The sequence below is a fragment of the Aphis gossypii genome, chromosome 1, assembly GCF_020184175.1.
Source record: "Aphis gossypii isolate Hap1 chromosome 1, ASM2018417v2, whole genome shotgun sequence".
Classification (NCBI taxonomy): Eukaryota; Metazoa; Arthropoda; class Insecta; order Hemiptera; family Aphididae; genus Aphis; species Aphis gossypii.
In genome coordinates this window covers 78,031,236-78,056,790 of record NC_065530.1, presented here as the reverse complement: position 1 = coordinate 78,056,790, position 25,555 = coordinate 78,031,236, and the positions used below count along the sequence as shown (strand labels likewise).

General features: G+C 29.0%; 2 protein-coding genes and 1 long non-coding RNA gene across 4 annotated transcripts; 1 reads left to right on the top strand and 2 right to left on the bottom strand.

Moving 5' to 3' along the window:
* Window positions 1-4,707: 4,707 nt before the first annotated feature.
* On the bottom strand, window positions 4,708-5,315 carry LOC126549239 (uncharacterized). The gene is made up of 3 exons (XR_007603384.1): window positions 5,245-5,315; window positions 5,041-5,165; window positions 4,708-4,967 (listed from the first exon to the last, which is right to left on the bottom strand). It is a non-coding gene; the product is annotated as an uncharacterized LOC126549239 (long non-coding RNA).
* An 11,619-nt stretch (window positions 5,316-16,934) lies between these two features.
* Window positions 16,935-18,542, top strand: LOC114127979 (nucleoside diphosphate kinase homolog 5-like). 2 transcript variants are annotated; one of them, XM_027992370.2, is made up of 4 exons: window positions 16,935-17,281; window positions 17,463-17,781; window positions 17,905-18,067; window positions 18,137-18,542. In XM_027992370.2, coding segments are annotated over exons 1-4 (780 nt in total). In that variant the 5' UTR covers window positions 16,935-16,984; the 3' UTR covers window positions 18,138-18,542. The 2 variants fall into 2 exon arrangements, with proteins under 2 accessions (XP_027848171.2, XP_027848170.2); XM_027992369.2 differs by having other exon boundaries at window positions 17,905-18,541.
* Window positions 18,543-22,253: 3,711 nt separating this feature from the next.
* On the bottom strand, window positions 22,254-24,851 carry LOC114127992 (60S ribosomal protein L39). The gene is made up of 3 exons (XM_050197188.1): window positions 24,692-24,851; window positions 24,429-24,532; window positions 22,254-22,419 (listed from the first exon to the last, which is right to left on the bottom strand). The coding sequence occupies exons 1-3, from the start codon at window positions 24,692-24,694 to the stop codon at window positions 22,371-22,373; spliced, it is 156 nt and encodes a 51-aa protein (XP_050053145.1). The 5' UTR covers window positions 24,695-24,851; the 3' UTR covers window positions 22,254-22,370.
* Window positions 24,852-25,555: the final 704 nt, after the last annotated feature.

Genomic DNA, 25,555 nt, shown 5'->3' with positions numbered 1-25,555 from the left:
ACTTAAATTTTATAAAAACCCTAAAGCATTTTCAATACTTTTATTAGATACTTATTGAAAATTAACAAACTCCAAGTAAATAATAATAAATAATTTAAATAAAAAATATTATAAAACCGTTATGAGAACTAAAGCATCTTTACCTACAGGTAAGCCATTTTAAAGATCTAGATAAGCACATTTGCAATACCTACTGACAGTTAAAATAAATTAATCACCTCTAATAAATTTTATGATACGATTATTTTTCTTTTGGTTATTATTTTTTTTTATAGTTTTGTGTTTTCTCGACATTGGACACAAATAATAATACTTTTTCGTTTTCTCGCTATTTTTCTTATGTGTGGTTATTATGTTTGACAAATGCCATTAGGCGTTTCCAAGTTAAAAGCCTCTCGACGGGAAGTCCGACATTATACTCCCTGCTTTGACCCAAGGGATTGATTGGACATACTTCGGCGGAAACGTTTCCGGGTTTTCCACGAGAAAAATGTTCGAAGAAAATTGTTTTCCCGGGTAGACACTTTCCACCTCCGCGAACACAAAAAGGACAAATACTACGTATATAATAATGATCAACAGCACTGGTTGATGAATGCTAGTCATTACGAAAGGAGACCCTCGTATTTTTTTTTTTTTTTTTGATGACATAATATTCGTTTTTCTTTTATTTTTATGCTGCCGATCTCATTCGTCCTCTTCGTTGTTCTTGTTCTTTAAGCGTACACCGAATTGTGTCTAATCGACCGGGAACCGCAAGAGGAATTCGTGATAGCAATTTGTACATAGAAAATGCAATATATGTATTATTGCCGTCGTTATTTATATCTAAGAGTTTTGATCTCGGGCCGAAAGTGGAGTCGACTTTTCATTCTTCGAGCACAATAAAAATATGACAAATCGGTTCATATTGCGCAGCAGCGTAGATTTCAAATGTTCTCAACATATCAATTACTAGGAAGCAAAAAAAAATCATGGTTTGTTTTCTGGTGATTACATGGAGTCGTTCTAAGCCCTAAGAAAAATACATTAACTTTGGCAATTACACTATTTCATTTTCACTATAATTTATTGTTTAGTAGATAAATAAATTATAGAAAAATATATTTTATAAGACCAAAAATTAAGAGTATTAGTTTTAAATGAAACTCATGACAAAAATCAGTATATATATAATATATTAATGTACATAGCATTAATACATTACTATATTTTATAAACATTTGAAAACAAAACTACAAAAATATGAAATATATAAAAATATTCTGTCCAAGCAAATACATTTACTATAAATTTCCTAAAATATGTATTTAGCGCAAGCCGTGCAACATTCATTAAACGATATTGTTGGACGTATGAAAGTGTTTTTAAATATTATTTTGTCTTTAACAAAACACAGCAATCGAGTTTTTTTTTAATTTAATTCTATATACATATAGTATACATATATCAATTCGTTTGGATTGTGTTTAATTTATGCAATTATTATAACAGTAATGAAATTTAAAACAAAATCAATATGTCCAGTCTATGCGCCCTGCTGTCTATGGGTCACGTTTCTGAAAATGCAAGTGAAACGGTTTTCCCCGAGTTTCCGATCACAATATGAGCATTGCACTAATTAGCATATACACAACCCCACTACAGCAAAATAGAATTAACGAGGTTATTCCGGTTCGAATGGCAAACTGACGTGATATTTTTTAAAATATAAAATAAAATACGTCTGAATCAATTTAGTGTCCATGTGCAGCATGCTGGATTTAATTATTGACTGGGATACAGGAAACATGACGAATGCCGAGTATAAAACAAATTTAATTTAAAGGTTTTCCAACCATAAAAAAGGTCGAAAGTATTTTATTTATTATTACAAAGGATACGCGTTTATTCCAGCGGATTTCTAGAGTGCATTCAAATGGACATTTACATCACGTATGGATCTGCACACACACACTGATTGTTTTCAAATTAATTGCCTGTATGGTTTTTACGTAGATTTTTGTTTCAACTACAGAGAAATTCCGATAAACGCGTAGGTAATACTTAACAAGACGGTTAAGTGGTTACGACCGTTACTTCTATATAAAAGAACGGTTTTTGAAGCTATTGACCGGTAAACAGACGTATGGTACTCGAAACGTTGTTATATATATTATATAAACGCTATATTATTATACATTACTCGGGTTTTTAGTGCATCACTTATCATATTAATTGCCAAGCAAATAAAATATATAGGTACTCGTCCATGTATAATGACTAATAAATAATAATATTGTAAAACGAACGGACCCAACTCTTCGACGTTTATTTTTTTTTTTTTTAATTACTGCACAGTACACGTGTTTGAGAACATTAAATAGGTAATAAATTATTATTAAAAAGTAAAGATTATTATTTTTTTTTTTTTTAATTACTGCACAGTACACGTGTTTGAGAACATTAAATAGGTAATAAATTATTATTAAAAAGTAAAGATTATTATTTTTTTTTTTAAATAACTCGTATATTAACTAATGATAATGGCTCGTTTTTAAATAGTTAAAATATTATAATATGCTCTTAAGAAATCTTGTTGTAGCACGACTAATGTTATTGATAATTGTCTCATATTATATTATACATGTATAATTCTGTGGGCAATTAAAAACATTTTATATCAAATAACCATAAGACTATAGAAGATACACTATGTGGCTTGTACTCAGCAAAAATGTGTACTTCTCGCAGAATTATAATAAAACATCGATTTAACTATAGTAAATATTATAATATATTATTCCATATTCATATAATACGAAGGACGATGAGATTCTTAAGTCTGAAATATTAGATTAAATAATATCATTAATATATTATGATAATGCACTTATGCACTTATGCATTTAGAGAAATAATAATGATATATCATTTTGTACTTATATTCTAAATTAAGTTCATATTAACTACCAATAAATTATCTTACTATTATTGCGGCTATGCGGACATACAATATCGAACATTAAAATTCAAATATCGAATGATAGTTAAGTATAATGACATTTCAACATATGGTGTGTTTCCCGATTCTCAATTAAACTAAAACCCGATGTCATAAAAGTTCTTTTTAAAAAAAAAAAAACGATAATATTTTACCATACGATAGTTTAGAATTTGAGAGGACACGGAAATAATGTTATTTAATTATTTATGATATCCTTAATAGTTCCCTTTTATTCACACCGGAAAAAGCCCGGAGCCGTTCAACCCCATATTAATTCCAATCTATAATAATTGTTATTAACGTATATCTAAACAGGTGTGGGCAATATAAAACACATAAATTTTACTCAGTTTTTTCAACATCCGAAAAATATACGTGAAGTTTTAGCGTATTCTCAAAGGTAGCCTCGAGGGATAAAATCGTGGGAATATTGTTACACCCCTAATGACTTGCGTGTCCTTACACTATTTAAGGCAAATACAAATCAAACTGTTGAACGCATTGTTAGTAAATATTATGAAAATAATATACTATAGTAGTATAGTATAATATAATATATATTTATGGTGCTTTTTTTCATTATGGCATCTACTATGCTCATTTAAAAAAAACATACAAGTTTCATTTTAATAAATACTTTAAGTAAGAAATAAAAATGGAAAACGTATTATATATGTTATTACCCTGTTTAATTACAATCATTTTATAAATGTTTAGTTAACAGCAATGTTAAATCTCACTTTACTAGCTCTCTTGTTAAATATGATTTGTATAAAATATTACATATTTTGTTAAAAATCATTTTTTTTTCAAGTTCGAACGAAATGTCATTAGAAAATGAATAAATGTTTTTTCTTTTTTAGATATCAAGGCTACGACAGCACGGAATAATATTCTACATTTGTAAATAAAAAAAAAAGGTAAAAGAATTTATATTATTTGGAATTATTTACAGTTTCTTACTTAGGTTAATAATGTTGCAAATATATAAATATTACTTGTGCGTTTTCTTTCTTCAGTTCTATTTGAAGACTTGAAGTGTTGTTGTGTCACAGAAGATCCTTCAGACTTCCGCGTAATACCTATAGACACTCAATCACTATGTGGTTGATTAATAAATATATTTATTTTAATTGAATACATACATGTTAGATATTTATTTGTTAGAGATGAAACAATTTTGAACTTAAAATAAACAAAATTATTATGCAAATTCACAAGCTGTAATTAAAATAGTAACCTAATTATTAATTATTATCGTAATTATAACATTTTATTTGTTTGATAACTTTTGTTATAATCGTATAATTAGCAACGTACATTTAAAATGTAGCTGACATTTTTTTTCAAAATCTTCTATTCTGGAAAATGAAATAAATTCAATTACAATCCATCAGAAAAAAAAATCATGAATCTATTCAAGTCCCGTGTAACCACAATAATTGACTATCCCCCGATGTTCATCAATTTCGCTCGAATTAATATTGTCGGGTTATATAATTCGATGATGTGTCCGTGTAACAATCAGATTAAAAATAGCGTAATGAGTATTTGAAACGATACGACTAATTAACCAAAAATCAATACTTATTGACTTAGCTATAATATAATATTTACTATTCCAAAATGATCACTTTTTATCATTTTGAAATGTACCGTTGTATTATGTCCACTATTTATTAATAATTAATGTCGCATTACACAATTGTATTGTTGTGTATTTGATTTTATTATAGTAAAATATATAATATTATTTATCATAATAAAAGATATTAAAAAACTTCTCACTCTTGAACTGAGAGTTTAGGCTGTTAAAAAGTTTTTCATGTGTCTTGATTCTTCGAAATTAGTTTTTTACGAGACCAAAGGTTTTTCTCGAATTTTGTTTGTCCCTAATACGCTTGTGTTGCGGTCGTAAAATCGCCAGACAACTGACATAAATACCGTTGGATTAATATTTAAAAGCTTCTGGTTATAAAAACTGTAGGGAAGAGGGTTACACTACTTAATTCCCTTTTACAACCAAAGAAAAAAATTGAATGAAAAAATAATACTTTTAATTAGTGTAATGCCACCGGTGATCATGTACATGGGGACAAGCGTAAAACTAGTCCAACGGAGTGCTAGGGTAAGCACCAAGCACACAATACTGAATAATGTTTATTGCATTTTTTATGATCTAGAAAAACAATAAGACTTTTGAGTAACATAATATAAAACAAAGAACTTTGAATTATTCTATTGAGTAATTTATTTACGATTATTGTTTGGATATCCCAAATAATTTCCATACCTATATAAAGTATAAATTTAAATTATTTAAATAATAACAATCACAATCATTATTAAATACCTAGATACTCAATTATTTAAAATATATTGTCTTATTGAATCAAAGAAAAATGTTTGTATTATAACTATTAATTTTATAATATAATACATTTTAATCGTTTAAATAAATTTGATTATTTTAATCTTGTTTAGGCATAGGTGCGATAGAACTACATTTCTTATAAAGTTTAAAAGTAATATAATTACATAGAAATTCTGAAAATATTACCCACTATAATAGCTTTGTTCAAGTAGATATTATATACTTATCAACAATTTTTTTTATTGTTATAGGTAAAATAAAATTTAAAAACCAATAGTAATTTTTATTATTAATAATCTGCAATAAACTGTTTAATTTGTGTACGCACAATAAAAGCAACAACTAATGTCTTGGAGTGCAAAAATGAATTTTGATATAAAATATAACAAAGTGACGTGGAAAATATGAGTCAAAATATAGGGACTGAGCGGCGGACATCAGGTCTGATGAATTGAGTTAATATCTTCAAAATAAATGGGGAAAATTAATGAGACAATAAGGGTGGAAAAAAATGAAAAAAAATATATGTATAAATTCAGTAAGAATTACCGAAGCCGATTAATTGGAATGTCACGGGTCGTTGTAATTTGTGAACAAAAAAAAAATCTCAGTCGATACAAACAGTCAGATGATTATTATATTACTCTTTTTTATTTAATAAAAAGAAACTCTCGCTAATTAAAAGTAACAAATAGTCGCTCGTTAAGAGATTCATATTCGAAGAGGGTAAAACATCGAAATGGAAAAGTGTAACGGATTATTAAAATAAAATTGTTGTAAGGGTCACGTTTTCGTACTATAATGAATCGAGTTTTCTTGCAAGAGTACTCCTCGGAATAAATTAAGGGTGCAGATCATATTATTTTACTTCAAAAGTCACTTGGATTTTTCTCTTCGCATTCACACATCTCATATAATTTTAGCAATTATTTATAATGTGCATGTACGTGAAACGAAATTGTAGTACATTCATTTAAATCATTTATCGCATACCTCTATATACATATAGTTGTAAATATATTATGTCTTCGGGCTTCAAATATTCGAACCAATATTTGAAACAAAAAACTAAGCATTCCAAAGGTAATATTTTACATGTTATGATGTATTCTTCTTTTTGTTTTCAGTTAACAATGTTAAATGTTAATGGTATTTTCTTTGAGGAGTTTACATTACAAGTACTTCGGAGTGAAATTCAAAATAACGAAGTCGATTATATAAATAATAGAATAGAAACTTTCACGTGAATGGTAGAGACCAAAAAATATAAAAACAAATGCGTTTTCGTTCGTTTCAATTTAGAGTCACCCAGGTTCGTTCGCATCATGAATTGTTTTCTTAATCTCAGGCAAAGCAATTTGTGATTTTTGTACATAATATTAATATTAAGCTTTCGTTTTCAGAAGACGATGGCAACATGGCGTGTATTATGCTGATAACGGTCATCCCCTCTCCCTAACTTTTCGTGGCCAAACGGTCCTAATTTGTAAAAACAACCGTTTCGGGGGACAAATCGAAATGACATTCACCCGCTTTCTCGTTTCTTATGCAAATCTTAATGGTTTTCAATTTTCAAAATAATGTCGCAGTGACGCTATTATTATATGATCGCTATGACGACGACGACGACTGACTAGAAATGAGGCTGCAACGGTTATTGATCGGACAACTGCAGCGAGTCCGATGACTATGCACTATTCGCAATCCAAATCGTATTAAAACCGTTCCCGGTAGTGCAAGAGGGTGAGAGGGAGCGTTGCACTATGCGATCACAGACGCACATATTATTATATGCAATCGAATTATATGACATAAACTGCATGCGAATGCACTCCACGAATGCACTCCGTACGAATTTTAATTGAATTAGAACGGGATGCATAAAACAAATTATAAAAATGAACCATGGCCTGCTCAATCTAAGAGGAAAAGATCCCGCGGTGATGAAGAGAGCCAGAGTGGAGTTTGCTCGAGGGGGCTGTGCGAATGTAAATATATAACATACATATCATCTAAATATACGCTCATCGTAATAATAACGAGCGGATTTGCTGTTGTTGTTGTTTTTATCGTTCGGATCGGTCAAAACGACTTGTGCGGACAATAAAATTTAATCAAAACGAATAACTTTTCGCGGCGAATATAAGCCGCGAGAGCCATAAAAGAACACCTAAATACCTCATATACGGCGAGCACAGACGCGAATAAATAATAATAATAATAATAATAAAAAATGTAAAACTCATGTATATACGGTTCTGGCGGCCAAACGAACGCGGATTTGCCTAATATAACGGGCTTAAGGATTTTTTTTCCTTAAGTGTCCCCTCCCGCCCTCTACCCACGGACCATTTGCATACGACATGGAATCGCCTTGGCCCTCGGAACCGTATCAAACGTTCCGGAAAAGAAACCGAGTAATTCGGCACTGTTATGGCAATTCGCGGGACAGTGTCGCCACTGTAATACTTATTTATGCAACGACTCTGCCAAATCTCCTTAAGCCCTCTAGATCGTTTGTCGTTCACATTCTTTCCTTTGATATACAACCGTAAGACGGACGTAACGACGGTAATAGAAAATCCCGTATCGAACGATTCACCGACAAAACATTTTTTCTATATGACTACATACGAATTGGCGCCAAATGATGACATGAAAAGCCCTTTGACAGTGTAATATATAGGTATTCTGCAACATTATAACACAATATAATATTATGAAAATTGCAATATATTTCGCCCTTATTTTCAGATTACAATCACAATACATGTACCTACAGTACATAGTGTATTAAACGGTTCCAAACTGTATTTATGATTTTTGTATTTCATATGTTATCATTTGAGTATATAGCATGTGTTACTGAGTTATTGTATGGAAAACTAAGTAGTTATTCTAAAATTTCATATTTTCATAAGCTTTTTAACTCATAAACAGGTGTACATATTATATTTAGAGTACTGCGAAATTACTAAATGATATGATAGGTTTCGTATCAAAAACACCTAAAATTAATTATTATAATTATTATACACATAACACATTAGGTATGTATTGCTTAAAATTTAAAATTTTAAGTTACGTTTATAGTACACAACTTTTGTACTTCGTGAATGCATAATATGTGCACAGCAAGAATCTAGGTAATAATGGCTATGGTAAATTAATCAAACAGAAAAATGACTAAAGAATACATTTTTCTTTTAAATAATAATAGAATAACAAAAACGATTACCACGTAGCAAGGATTGGATGTTTTGAATGGAAATAAATTCGTACTTGCTCAAATCGTACACACGTATTTTGCGTATGTATATTTTTGTTATGCTTCATAAATTTGCATTGTTTTTTTTTTCGTTTAAAAAAAATTGGAATCAGCCCCTCGAGCGTTCGTCGTTTAGCATATCGTACGATTTTCTTTATGTAAAGAATTACTGCTCTGCTATGGGTTAGTATATTACGTATTTTGTGCAAAAAAACAACGCGAATGAATAGGGATCGCTAATGGATTCCGGCAATAAAAATTCAATATTGCACCGATACCGCACCGATAGCGGAGGGCCAAAAAACTAAAAGGGAAAAACGAGTTGGTTCTTTATTTTCACAAAGGCAAACGGTTAAAAAGATTTCGGTTCTGCGGTTCCGGTCCACGTAACTCTAGTGTCGTACAAATATATTATTATTTTTATACGGCCATTGTTGTTTGTATATATACACACACACACACACACATTGTATATAGGACATAGGTACCCGAATATAAAATAGAAATAACAAAATGAAATTTCGAAAAAATATAATACTTCGTGTGTATTATTCCGTATAGAGTTATTGTCGAGTGCATATTTCACAATAGCATCCGTAAACCTCCGACGCGATTCTTTTAAAACGCGACACAATATAATATATTTTATACATTAAACGTTGAAGTAAGTTGTATTAATAAAAATTATTATCTTCAACGTAATTCCGTATGTTGGTTTTAATTAATGGTCTCTTCGTAGATTTTTATAGGATGCTTCATTCTGCGTATGTATATTATTTTGATGGAAATGTACTGTCATTATAATATTATACTAAATGAAGTTTACTTTTTAGTTTTTATTATTATTTTTATACGGCCATTGTTGTTTGTATATATACACACACACACACACACATTGTATATAGGACATAGGTACCCGAATATAAAATAGAAATAACAAAATGAAATTTCGAAAAAATATAATACTTCGTGTGTATTATTCCGTATAGAGTTATTGTCGAGTGCATATTTCACAATAGCATCCGTAAACCTCCGACGCGATTCTTTTAAAACGCGACACAATATAATATATTTTATACATTAAACGTTGAAGTAAGTTGTATTAATAAAAATTATTATCTTCAACGTAATTCCATATGTTGGTTTTAATTAATGGTCTCTTCGTAGATTTTTATAGGATGCTTCATTCTGCGTATGTATATTATTTTGATGGAAATGCACTGTCATTATAATATTATACTAAATGAAGTTTACTTTTTAGTTTTTATTATTATTTTTATATATATACGAGTATATACGTATACTTTTTGTTTGATTTATTATTCAGAATACATTTTTATCTGTCATATTACTCATATTAGGTTGGGTCAACAAAGCTTTGAGCACTATTTGAGTTAAACTTTATTATGCATTAATAACATTAATATTACGATTTTCGACCTATTTAAACTTTAAAAACTTAAATAGGTTAATTTATTTATTATCATTTACTTCTTTCAAAATTTCTCTTTCAGTCTACTGCTTCTCTAACAATAAGTAACAAATATTAGTTTATATTTTAAATAAACTATTTTTCGACTAAAAGAAGATGTCTCTTTAAAACATACTTCGAATCTGCAAAAGTAGATACATAATAATATATTTTATTAATATTAACTTTTAGTTTTTAAATATACATTTTTACCTATATTACACAATTTCAGTGATCATTTTTATAATGGTCCCGTTAAAAGATTTTTTTTTGTTTCATCGATACTTTTTTATTAAAATATACATAAAATACCTAACTATTGCTATAATGTAGTTAAATTTCATTAAATAATTTGAAAAAAATTAAACACCAACGGTTTTCGACGTGGTATGACATTTCAAATCGATGTACCTGTACGTTTCAGTTTTTGTTAAAAATAATAACTCTATCACAATAAAAAATAAAATACTCTTTTATACAATATGTACCTATAATTATACTGGATGAGATTCACCAAGCATGTTGATTTAATCTAATGTTTTTCCATAATAACGCAACTATTCAAAAACTTATCTTTAGAATTTTTAATTATACTTAGTAACTAAATTTTCAAATTTTTAACATTTTTTTAACTATTTAATGATACTTTTTATGGAAACCCAAACTCCTGTTTATCAAATTACAACACCTCTTTTTTATAATAAGTTATATTATACAGTGGATAATATAAAATGTAAGTAGTAGGTCCATGATAATGAATTTATGGGATGATAATATAAAATGAAAGGTATATTAATTTATATGAAATTACCAATATCAATAAATTATAATTCATAAATGTAGTACAATAGTATATAATATAAATTCTAAGTCAAATATACTATATACCTACTACTTCTATTTTTATATTTACATAAACTTTTATTTTTAAATTATTATCTCTAACATTAACTTTTTAATAACTGAAACACTATACTCGATTCAAATTGTTAATCAAGTGCAATATAAATTTTGCAAAATAAAAAATACGAATTAATAATTCACAGTAAAACCGGGGGTTCGTATTTTAATGGAATTATAATATATCTCAAAAAAACACTCGTTATGTAGAAACAAATCTCAACATTTTGAAAATAATACGTTAATTTTAAAATATTCCAAAAATCAGAATTTTGGTAAAATCATTAACGAACGAAAAAATAGGGGAGCTGAACGTGTTTGATGATTCGCCCTGCGTTATATAATAACAATATAATAATGATAATACGATTTTCGCCCACGACTATATTCAATATAATATATACCTACAATATCCAATATAACTATATATACACACATTTGCAGAGGGAACGGTACCGTAACGCCTTTGCCGTGTTTATAATTCCATTGCGGCCAAAACAATTAAAACAAACGTACCGTGTCGCGCGTGCGGGGTCGACTATGTGCAGTGGCGTTTATTGTTACTGTTATTGGCGTCGTTTCTCTCATTCTCTCTCTCTCTCTCTCTCATCTGTATACGTGTCCACACCGGAAGTCCGATGCCACTGCAACGCGGTGGCCTTTTCGGATTTCGATTAAATGCCGTAAATCGCGATTAGTGCGCGACCGACGCTCGTCTAGTTTTACGAGCCGTAGATTAAACGACCTATATTATATACATATATATATATATATATAAATACGCGTAAACCGATATACGTATATACTATTTTATCGTATGCTATTCCGGTAGTAAACGCTCCTCGGGTCGTCAATATAATATACGCGCGTACATGCACCTGAATCGGCTTTGTGTTTTATAGTTATACACTATTATGTACGTTTAGTGTGTCGGAACGTCGCGGGAATATTCAGAAAATATAAAACCGTTCCTGCAACAGTCAGTGCTACAACACCGACCAGTATTACATACACACATACATATATATATATATTTATAGCCGAATATGAATAAACGTAATATAAAACACAGGACGCTCGTTTTAAATATTTTATTACGCGCGCAGAAATGGCGAGGGGAAACGTATATTAATGTATATACATTAATCCCACCGATAGGCTTTTACGGGAACAATTTGCTGTCCGGAAAATGTTTTATAAGTCCGAACGAGCTTGAACTGGGTCGCGAACGCACATGTCCGTTTTTTGTTCCCAATTTTTACAAACTCTTGATGCGCGTCATTTATATTTGTAAAACAGACTATTCGTTAGGACCTACGCTACAATAGATAAACGTTTGTTTCAACTTTCAATGTGTACCTAGTACCCTATACACTGCTATAGTAACATATTTATAAGTATGTAGAACAAGAAAAATAATTTTAAAATAATATAAATTGAAACCTACATGATATTGTGTTTGTTTTACTTATTGTTATTTAATATATTGTATTAGGAATTTAGAATGTTTTTTGTAATACAGTGAAAAATATATTAAACAAGCTAATACTTATTTAAAAATAAATAATTGTTATTCAATACCTATCTAAGTTGTTTAAAGAGACCTGGAATGATAATTATATGTACTTTAGTCAGCTATACCCAATATTTGGTCGAATCTTAATAATTTTAAAACTAAATGAAAATCAGGTATAGTTCCGACAGTTCCGACAATGTATAATATTGGAAAATATTTAATTAGCCCCGTCCCACTATCGAATGTGATCACTGATCATATTATGAACAGCTATATAAAAAATATGAGTTTCGTAACACGCAGATATTCGAAAAATCTGCTGCGGCACGGAAACGGAACTCTAAGGCAAAAAAATTTCACAGGGACGTCGCGCTGGGTCAATAAATATGTTGTCCATAAACCGTGGTTATTTTTATTTTTTCTAAAGTCGTTATTTTCGTCCATAAATAAATCAGTGTTACATATATATACATTGTTATTACAATAAAGCGGAAAACCTCGTGCCGGTATGATCTCATAATCCGCACCCTCAATCCCATATTTATTTTTTTGTCGGTTTTTCTTTTCAATGGGATTTTTCAATATGGCAAATCAGTTCGTAATGGTTTACGGTCGTATCGTAAAATCGGGTCCGGAATCCGTAAAAAATAACGAGGTTTCACGTCCTGTCTGTTGCTGACCTGGGGCGTTATTATATCGCGACGAACGCGGTCAATTTGGGCGATATGCAAACTTGCGGCGTTGTGCTCTGAGAGCGTAAAATATGTCAGACTTTAACCCCCTTCTCTGGTGGAGAAGTGGCGTAGCTTGCCGACCGAAAGATGATAAGCCTCTGGAGAATACGTCATCAATGATGGAGGGAGAACGATACTTTGAGACTTTTATGGCCTCCGACCAACGTTCGCACTGAATTCAGTGTTTATACCGGAACCATAATTTTTTATCTATGACCGGAACTGCGGTGACAAACGACCGGTCACTAAACACTTCACGGTCAATATTCATAATACTTTAATATCAACGGGGCGTTCTCAACCCCAACCACGGTATTGTTCCGAAGGTATATAAATATTAAATATGTTATATTTCAGATATAATTTTCTCAAATAATAGCGCCCCTATAATAATATCGTTATTCGTTACCCATGAATACAGAGATTTTTTATGAGAGTCTATCTTTTTTAATTTACTTCATTGTGTCACGTTCGAAGATAATAATATTACATTATTCGTTTCTATAATTTATTGTATTTTTTATTGTATTAAACAACATCACACTGTAGAGTGTAAAATAAAAAAATTAACTCTATGTAAATAGTTACCTATGTTATAAGTTTGAATATCAAATGCAGGCTTGGAATGTGTTCCAATCAATGTTTAAAACATTTTAATCGACATTTAAAAAAAAAAATTGTTAAGTGAGTAACGCTCCGCTATACATTGAATGGCGAGTCACTATTATTATTATTTATTACTTATAAATGTGTTGAATTACTTAAATTTGAATTCAATAATATATTTATAAAAAAATTGTATTTTATATTTTTATATAAAAAGTTATTCTGTGCTGAAACAGTCTATCAGCCTATACCTATAACTAAGTGATATTATGTTTATTTGATATTAAAGTCATTTATTTTACTTTAAGTATTATAATAGGACGATACAATTTTTTTTCGAAAATTATGCATTTATTATATTATTATAGTATTTAGTTATTATAAAAGTATATATTTATGCTATTTAATGTAAAATTTTAAAATATATTTCTATAAATACCGTAAAACAGTAAATATTGTAAACTAAATAAAAATGTTATTCCGTATAATAAAATGTATAGTAAAATAAAATAAATAAATACATTTATACATATAAGTTTAAGTTCTCACGAATAATGTTTTAAGTCATTGACAAATACTTAACATATCAATATTTATCGTTTAAATAAGCAATTTCATCCAAATTGAAACTTAAAATTTCATGTCGATGAAAAATAATTGCCTTTAAACATTTTTTAGATTTTATGATTTCATTTTAAACTACTTATGAAAAATGTTATAATGAACTTCAAAATTTAAAAACAAAAACAAAAGTTTTTATGAATTTTATAAAAATTCCAATTTTAAACGATTATAAAAAAAATATTATGAAAATTGATTTTTAATATTTTTTAATTAAGAAATAGGAGAAACAACTAATGAGGAGCTTTGAATTAAATCCATTGGGAATTCTTAAGTTTGACCTTTTAAAAATACTAACTAGATTCAATTATTTGATATCCACCATCTCCATTTTGGAAAATAATAGCATTTTATCGACAACTTATCATGTGCTAATATACAAAAAAAACAATTAATACATTTATCGCTCCACTTAGAATCTAAAAACAGCAATATTTTTGATTCTATTAATCTCTTATAATTTAAATTTAAATTGAAGGTATTTTTAAAGTAATGCATAGTTTATAATTTACTCATGAAACTATATGTTATACTTGAAACCAAGTACAGATATAAATTTAAAAAACGTTATTTTGTATTATTTAAAAAAAACTAACCCTGATCTTATGTTACCAAAATTAATATTTTTATTTTTTGGTATTCTGGGCTATCGTTTTACTAGCAACTAAAATTTAAAATGTTTAATTTATACCTTTTAAAACCATTATTCATTAGTACTTATTCAATAAGTAACAATTTATAACCGAAAATTAAAAATTTCTAACCCAAATCTTAACTCGATATTTCAAAATTTGATTAGAATTTTAGGCATCTTAAAAAAAATAGGGAGGGGGTGAGACTTGAAAAATCATTCTGTAATAGGCATCTATATTGAAAAACACAACGAAATGTACAAATTAATATTATAAGTTGTAACTCTTCGAATATAACTGTGTACCTACTGTAAAAGAATATTGAGTTACCAATTTTGAATTTTTTTTTTTTTTTAAAGTGCGTTTAAAACTTTAAAATATAGAATTTGAGATGCCAGGCTGGCGGACCACTTTGTCGCTCTATTTCCAACGAACATTGTAGGTAGGCGTACAATGTTATAGAGCATTTTTCGTTTAATATTAATCGCGGATACCGAAAATCTGATAACAGCAAACCGTCCCGCAACATTGCATAACGGCATGACGGAAAATGATTGCATTACGCACGTCGCGTCAAAGGCAATCAAATAGGTGTCTCGAGCATTATCGATCGATGACCGGCGGCCAAACACGTCCATAATATTAATATGTTTTATACGTCCGCGTGCAGTGCTATATATTGAAAATGTATATTATGTAGGTACTGTAATAAGCCTGTATATAGGCCTGTAATAATTATATTTTTAATACACTGTACCGAGTCGTCGTACTATATGATTTTATTAGCACATAATATAATGTATGCACTCGTAACTATACGCTCCTGCAGGTCTGTATCAAAAACAATTATTTCACTTTGCTCGTCGCAATTTTTAATGGAACGCATATTCGCGCGCGCTGCACATATTATTCCCGATAATTTCCATATTTACGACAGAATTTGCATAATATACACTGATAGGTGTGGTGGTTGTTGGGAAACTCGACGATCTCTCCACATACGTGCGCAATATAATATATTATATGGTATAACCTATTATTTCTCTCTCTCTCGCTCGAGCCCTCTGCCGCGTGCGGACGAGTTTAATTGCAACGTTGTGCTCCGGGCGTTTTCCACGAGGCAATTCAACGATGACGGGCGACTATACTCACATCGCATTACCTATCACATATTATATTATTATTTCTCGTTTTCAAAGTCACCGTATTATATTATTATTTATAGGCGTGCGCGCGATCGTGAACTCGACCTAGGGTTGCATAAACCTAGAATTCTAGGTCCTTAGATGCAGCTGAAGCATCGGACAAAAATATTTTAATCTAACCATCCAAAAAAAATCATATATGGTACAATAACTATTATTTGTAAGTAATTTGAAACAACAAATAGCAATAAACAATTTTTGTATAAATTCATCAAAAAAATAATAACCGATAGCTGATAAGTCGATCAGCATAAGTAGGTACATCTAAAACATAACAGTTTTACAGGGACCTTTGTTTTTAGATCCTTAAGGCCGGTATGTACCGCTACAACCGGTGACAATGTTGACATTACAAACAATTTCTTCCGTAAATAAATATCTACATAATACCTTTATACATAAGCATCGACAATATGATTAGCATGAATTATATAGCTAGATATTTTATGTGTATCTCAGTACCCATCTGATTATCTGAAATTAAAAAATACTCACGAATATAGGCGTTATCGTTGCTGTTTATTTCTAACGCGTTTATTCTAAATCGACGAATACGTCGTGGCATAGCGATCTGTCAACAAACAACAATTCCACGACTTATTCGCCGCCACCACGGCAAACGTCATTGATCGAGTGTAAATCGTTAATAACGAAAAATCAACGATTTGAATATGTTTCGAGACGGCTCCGACTCGCTGGGCACGAGATCACTACCCGGACGCGAACAGTCGTGGTCATCATCGTCGGTTTGCTCCACAATCGCGGAACAGCAAAACACTGCATACGATCTCGTCTCAAGCCATGAAATACTTCCGGTCTCACTTTCCGATGTGTCGTTTTTCAATGAAGACGAAGATGACAGAGACCGAGCGTTCCAATGTACGTTGGCCATCATCAAACCAGAAATCGCCAATCTAATGTACAAGGTGGAATGCATAATGGCGCAAAATGGATTTATCATCAAAGAGGTTTGTGATGCGCTCTTTTCACATAGATAATGGTGAATTTAAGGGGAGGGCTCTAAGTAAAATAACTTAATCCAATATCTCGCATTTAAATCTATCAAAATATAGTAGGTAAATAAAAATTAACAATAATATTGTAATTTTAAGTCACCCGCACCATACTCACCATTATATCGTTTAATAGAAAGCAGTGTTACGCTTATCCCGAGATCAGGCAGCGGAGTTCTACGACGAGCATGCGCTGGCTCCATACTTCGCCAAACTTGTCGATCACATGTCCGAGGTCCCAATAGTGGTGTACGTGTTGTCCAAAAGAAATTGCGTCGAAGAATGGCTGCGACTGATTGGGCCGGCAAACGTTTCTCGCGCTAAACGTTTGTTTCCGGTCAGTCTGCGAGCCATTTACGGTACGGAACTAGGACCAGACCCAGTAGCCAACGCGTTCCACGGCAGCGATTCTCCGGCCGCAGCTGAACGAGAAATAAAATTCTTTTTCCCAAATAGTACGCAATTACGCACTGCAGAATTCTATAATATTATCATGACTACGCGTTACAATTCATTATTAATATTATTATTATTTTAATTATTTAATCATTATCTTATACGATCGTGTTTAACTGAAGGCAAAGTGGATTCGACCATAGACAGTGGAGACGACGACGTAGTGCAGTACATAAAGGATACCATGATGCCAACGATTTCCGAAGGACTGACAGAAATGTTCAACATTCTACCCCAAGACCCGTTAAGATGGTTTGGAAATTGGTTGTTAACCAAGGGCAAATAGTGAATATTATTATCATAGAACACTATAGAAGCGACACTCACCCCTCCACTTTTATTTTCTTCATTTAGGAGCGACAAGAATGATGTAAGCTTGGCGGTAAGGCATGATACGAACGGAACACTTTTAACATCGAAATGCATTGCTCGAGATCAGCCCGCCAATTTTTTTTTTAAAAAATGTCACTGCATATTACCACTTAATAAGATTTGTATAACCCTTCTTCCTAGAAATTTTTTTTTTAGGAGGGCGCACTCAAAATTTTTTGCCAGGAGCGCCACCAATACGCCCCGTCTTTTATGTTTATGGGTCACACTGTTAATTAAAAAATTTAATTGTTTGTTTTGTCAACATTGCGAACTGCGGTATTCGATTTCGATGACACATGTCTTGTACTCTGGTCTGAACGGTTGTTTTTTACGCTTTTTGATTATTTACATGTGTTTTTTTGCAATTATTTTTTACCTTGTTTTTTGTAATTTTACAAAATGCCGAACATTTGTGTTATTTGCAAAAATAAGGAAGGTCAACACAAAATAACATTTTATCGTTTTCCTAAAGATGAAAACCTGTAAGTATATTTACGAGTAAATTAGTTGAACCATTATTCGTTACAAATGCAAGTTAACTCCAGTGCTCGTTTATTTTTTAAACATGTGTTTTAAGGTACTGAATTAAAATAAATACTATTATCATATAGTAATTATAAATCGAGGAACCCTTAATAAAAATACCTAACTGTTTTTTTTTTTTAATTGGCTTTTTTACGATTAATTTTTGAAAATCTGAGTGCTTCATATTAAGGTTTGATTTATAAGACCCATTTCTTAAAATTTTCCTTGAATTTATATATTGACGTATTTACACCTTAAATTACTTAGTGCTATATATTTTTATTTGTAGGAGAAAGATCGTTAGTTGACAATTGTTTCTTTTTGTAAAATTAATATTAATTTATTATGATATAAATAATAAATATAATGAAACTTCCATAATATAACAAAGTCACAGAAAGGGACAAACAAAATCGTAATATAGAGGAATTCGTTTAATAGAATTAGGTACATTTTTTTTTTACATAATTACATATTTCATATTCTATATAATGTATTAAAAAAATAAATTAAATATTTATTATATTTAGGTATCTATTTAATTTATTATCGAGAAATAATTGGTGAGTTTCGTTTGTTTATTATTTTTTATTAACTACTTTTTTGTAAAATGTTTCGATTTCGTTTTAAAAAAACGGGTTTGTTATCGAATAATTTATTCGTATTACTGTAAATAATACATTATTTACAGTTATTATATTATTTCTCGATAATAAATTAAATAGATACCTAAATATAATAAATATTTTATTTATTTTTTTAATACATTATATAGAATATGAAATATGTAATTATGTAAAAAAAAAAATGTAATTCTATTAAACGAATTCCTCTATATTACGATTTTGTTTGTCCCTTTCTGTGACTTTGTTATATTATGGAAGTTTCATTATATTTATTATTTATATCATAATAAATTAATATTAATTTTACAAAAAGAAACAATTGTCAACTAACGATCTTTCTCCTATAAATAAAAAAATATATAGCACTAAGTAGTTTAAGGTGTAAATACGTCAATATATAAATTCAAGGAAAATTTTAAGAAATGGGTCTTATAAATCAAACCTTAATATGAAGCACTCAGATTTTCAAAAATCAATCGTAAAAAAAAGCCAATTAAAAAAAAAAAACAGTTAGGTATTTTTATTAAGGGTTCCTCGAATAAAAGTGGAGGGGTGAGTGTCGCTTCTATAGTGTTCTATGTTATTATATTATGGGGTTCAATAATATCTATATTATTTTATTCGAATATTATTTTTATAATAGTTTATTGTTAAAAAAATAAAAATTTCACAGCCTATTGGTGTATAAATAAAAAAAATGTATACAATGATATAAAAGTGTACCTATAAATTCAAAAATTGTACCGACCACGTGGTTGAGTAGAAAAGAACAATAATTTTATGGATACAAATGCTGAATGTGAAATGACTTAAATTGAACCTTTATTATTCGTTGACACGTCCTTTGAAAACTAAAGTAAACTGGGTTAAAGAAATTACGATTGATTATCAATTTTTAATTTTAGATTTATTTAAAAATATAATCAAAAACCGAAGTTAGTTTATAAGTCTCACTTATTATGCATATTATGTTTTTATTTCAATGGGAACACGGCATCATGTATAGGCAATAGGTATACATGGTATTTTGATTTCTTATTTTAACATGTCTGACTCATTACATAGGTTTTTTAAACTTTTGATTTTTAATCACCCTAGAGCTTAAGGGCTAAGTAAAATGTAATTGGTGACAAATTTTCTTTTTTTTTTATTAGCATAAAGTAAAGTATACACAGTTAAAATATAAGTACCTACTTCATTAACACTACGATGTTGTATACAGCAACTACATCAAGCGATCGCCGCTGAATAATAGTGTGTATTGTAACAGAAATAATATAGCTTATCTAAAAGTAAATGCATAATATAACGTCTTAATGATATGAAATATAGTTCAGTAACAACTGTTGATAGGTATTAAAATATTGATGCATACTTCTAAAATATTCAAACTTAAATTCAAACAAATAACAAAATAATTGAAAACTTGGTAGTTTAATATAGTTTAACTTATGTAGTTCAATTTTGAAAGTATACATAAAGAAATTAGATACCAACAATTAAAAACAATCAATAAAAATCATCGAATTCCAGACACTTAAAATATAATTTAAATAACCATTTACATTATTAGTTATTAGTTATAAAAGATAAAAAAAATTCAATTTTAAACAGCATTATACAATGTATTAAAAGAAAATCAATTGAAGACGATTTCAGGAAATTCCACTTTATAAGAATTTATTAATTTACATTTAGTACTTTGATAGCCCTGTCGACCTTAAAAAATACCCGATGATAATAATTGTATATACTGTTCTCAAAAAAAAAAAATGTATCAGCAATCTTAAAGCTTAAGATTAACAAAACCTACAATATAATATTATTATGTTATATAAATTGTATGTGAACAATAAAATTATTTAGTTTAAAATAAATAATAAAAAATGTATTATTTAACTTATTTTGTATATTTTGTTAAATTATTTTTTAGTTTTATTTATTTGAGTAGAATTATGTACATATCGATAAATTGCTTTCTTTATCTAATAACTAAATTAAGTTGGCATAATTAAATTAACTTTTTTTTTTATTATCAGCTATCAAAAATCATTAACTTAATATTTAAGTTTAATATATATAAAAATAACATATTAATATATTATAATTAAAATATTTTAATATATTTTTTTTTATATTTAATACAAGGCAAGGGTAAGCAGTGGTCTGTGAAAATATTACCTACTCTATGGCTTGGCCACATGTATTATACATATACTGATATATAATAATAGTAGTCAGCAAGTAATTTCTATAGTCCAGAAGATTTAAAATTTTAAATACCAAATAAATGAAATGCAAATAAAAAAAAACTTAATAGAACCTTTACAATGACATAGAATATACTTCGGATATTTTAAAGTTGTTTTCCTTCTGTTGCTTTAAAATTACTAATTTAATAACAATCATAGTTCCTTTATTTTTCTTATTACATCTTAAGAAATTAGCATTCTCATAAAAAACAGATACCACTCAACCTTTAAACTAATATAATATATTATTATACACTTATAGTAGGTGTAATATATTATCAAACGTTATAAAATGCTATAAAACTCCAAATATCCAGATACAATATACTAGCAAACAATATTAACCCAAAATAATGTAAATTGTGTATGTCATAATATTTCAGTACAATTACATTATTTTTCAATAACACACATTAAAATTTAACAGATTAATGCAAGCCGTTGATAGCAAATCCATAAGTACTTCATTGTAAACTAACTTAGTATCACTATTCACTTATTATAACTATAACATTTAAATTATCCTTCTCATAGTGGATAAAATATATACATGAATGTTATAATTATCAATAAAATTTAAAAATTTCATACCCCACAGTATAACACTATTGTATTTCAATTAAAAATCAGAACTATTCTGGAATACAAAATTTTGATGTACAAAGGTAAACACAGTTGGAAATATTAAACGAAAAATTATTTTGTTAATTTTTGAAGTTTTATTGAATATATCAAACATTGTACATAATTATTATCCATCTGAATAATAGTCGAAGTACCCACGCGGAAATGGTAGAGCAGAATCAGCAGAGCTTACAACTTGAGCTTAGTTCTTCTCCAATGACGCCTCTTGGCGTTATATCTGTAATGTAAAAAATGATATGAATAAAAATTAACTTATTTAATGATACAATAAGTCAAGTAAAATTAGATATATTGGTATCATAAGAGAAAAAAATTATACTTTTAGATTTCAAGTTAAGCAATGAATTTATTTATTTTATAAGTTTTCATTTAAATAATACGAAACAAATTATTAATTTGTTTGAAACGTCTTTCATATAATATTTTAAACAATTTATAAAAAAAAATTTCTAGTCAAAACAATGATTTGTTTTAATTGTGATGGATTAGTACACCATTTTTGGGTTATCTACAGTCTATGGTTATATACACTACTGGTCTAGAAACAAAACATAATAATTATCATTAGGGTTCAAAAAGCTTTTTTTTGATATGTTAACATCTCTACGAGCCACCCCCCCCCCCCCAAAATGGGTTTCTAGAGTGAATTGGTATAAATTCGATGTCACAAAAAATTTTAACGGAAGTTTAATGGTTGCCCACCAATAATTTATTACAATAAAATATCTTTTTAATACAATATTATATTAAATCTCCAGAGAGCACTATACAGCGGCAAAGGAAAGGCGAGCCCATATTAGATGTTAACACATCAATATTGAGCATCAGATACAAACTCGGACATTTTTTTTTAAAATAATATAACTATGTGTTTCATTTTGTACCTATCTAAAATGATGGATGTTAAATAAGATAAGTCCTCTGATAGCATCTATAAATTTACAAATTCACCTGCATCTTATGAAAAAATGGTATACTAACTGGAGATTCAAAGTTAATCAGGATAAATTTTATCTCACTACATTTACTTTAAAAATGTCTCTATGTCCCAACATTGCTCTTTATGGAATCCAAATTCCCTTTTACCAAATTATAAAGTACCTAAGACTTCGATTAGATTGTCACCTAACATAAGCCCAAACACATTAAGTCAATAATCACCTACATATACTAAGCACACTATTATACACACAAGCCTAAAAATCAAATTGGTAATATACAAAACTTCCTTAAAACTAATCTGGACTTGTAGGCTCAAATTCAGGCCAGTGCAAAGAACTGAACATATGAAAAATTCAAATTTTTTAAAAAAATTTCTTTGAGAAAAATATCTTACACCCCTCTGTTTCTAATCCCACACAACATAATGACTAAAAAATAACAATAAAACTGTATAAAGATTATTTCTCTACAAAAAACATTGTATCATACTACCTCTCCATTCTAACTCTTTAAGAAAATTTCATCAACCTTATACCTACCAAGTAATTCCCCAAGATAGCTAAAACAAAAATGGTGTAGCTATCTACTTAATGATCATTAAACTAACTTAATACTCAAACTAAGTAGTGTCACTAATAGGTGGCTTCTTTCCTCCAAAGTCTCACATGTAACTGGTTCACCTCACATTCACTTATAATTCTATATGTGAATAAATTGTAAATGAATTATATAAAATAAAGAGATGTATTTAATTTTTTTGCATTAATTCTGTGCCTATTAAATCAAAAAGTGTAGATATTGTGAATATACCAATCAAACTTGAAGAATGTATTAGGAAATTGATTTAAAATAAAATCAACAAAACAATATTAAAGAACAGAGGATGAAAAAACATCAAAAAAATCAACAAGTATAAATTAATTGGAGAAATAACCAACGGTAACTATTTTAAAAGGTATTCTTAATTTAGATAATTATTGATTTAAGAAATATATCCCAATAACTTTAGTTGACGTAACAAGATAAATACAACATTGTTGAGTCCAAACCCTACAATAACGTTTTACTGACGATAGTTTATTTTATAACTCAATGACTGTGGTAAGTTAGCGATTAGCAATAACAGAATAAATTATAGCATGCAACAGAGAACAAAAGTAATAAAAATTATCAATGATAATAGGAATACACTAAAATAGCCAAAAATAAACAAGGTAGGTAATGCAGAGTATAATTTTTTTTCCAATACCTAAAGAAATTAGTCATAGATATAGCAAATTATACCTGATCGTGTTGCCAGTTCTCATCCTAATCCACTGTGGGATGGGACGATTCTGTTTCATCTTTTTAGCAAGCTTCTGCTTGATTTTGAACGTCTTCTTCGACGACTGAAAACAATAACACATGTGACATTAGTTTTTAGTACGACGAATCGTCTATTGTGCTATTTTGATATATTGACATTAAACTAGCATTCAGCGGGTGTATAATCGTTTTGAAAATAGAACAATAATAATTTAAATGTTTAATAAATTCATTTGACTTACCATGATGATGGGTGAAACGTTGGAAACGCTAAACCCAAGTATCCTTTGGATGTCCCCAACGTGAACGTAATGTGAAATTGAGAATACAAGAACGAGATCTAATACGTCAATTTACAGGTTATGTTAGAGTTTTAATCGTTCAGACCACAGTGAACCCCGACAAAGCGATACAGTTAATTACGTCTTTACAGTTGGCAACACTGCAGTTCTCATTTTTGAGTGTTAAATAATTCGTAAACCGCGGTTTTCGTTTAATTTTCAAATTTTATTCTACATTTCTGAAAATAAACAGCACATTACACAAAACCTAAGTATTTAAATCATTCTTTTTTTTTTATAAATATTTTATTACTACAGAGTAATTTACAGTTATAAAAAATTTCATTAGTTGACATAACATATTGTCAAATAAAGAAAATAATAATATTAATTAAGTATAATTTAAAATATGCGATCAATGTTAATTGGTATTTCATACATTTTATACCTATTAATTATGCTTATTTTCATCTAAATTGTTATCTGTAATCAATATATTTATTTATTGAAATCGAAAATAAATAAAAAGAAAGTTACGATTGTACTTTGTATGGATTCGTAGCCTCAAACACTTGTAATACAAAACATTTAAGAAAAAATAGATATTTGAACATTTTATCTACAATTTGTAATTTGTTGGTAATACTAAAACTAATGCTTATTTTTTTTTAAACATTTTTATAGAATTATTGTAATTTGTAGTATGTACGAACTTGCAGCCTCTATAAACCCGTTAAAGTTGCCAAAAGCCAACATTGTTATAAAAAAATATAATATAGTCTGAATTTTATACTTGTTTAGGTAGGTATACCTATGTCCTATATG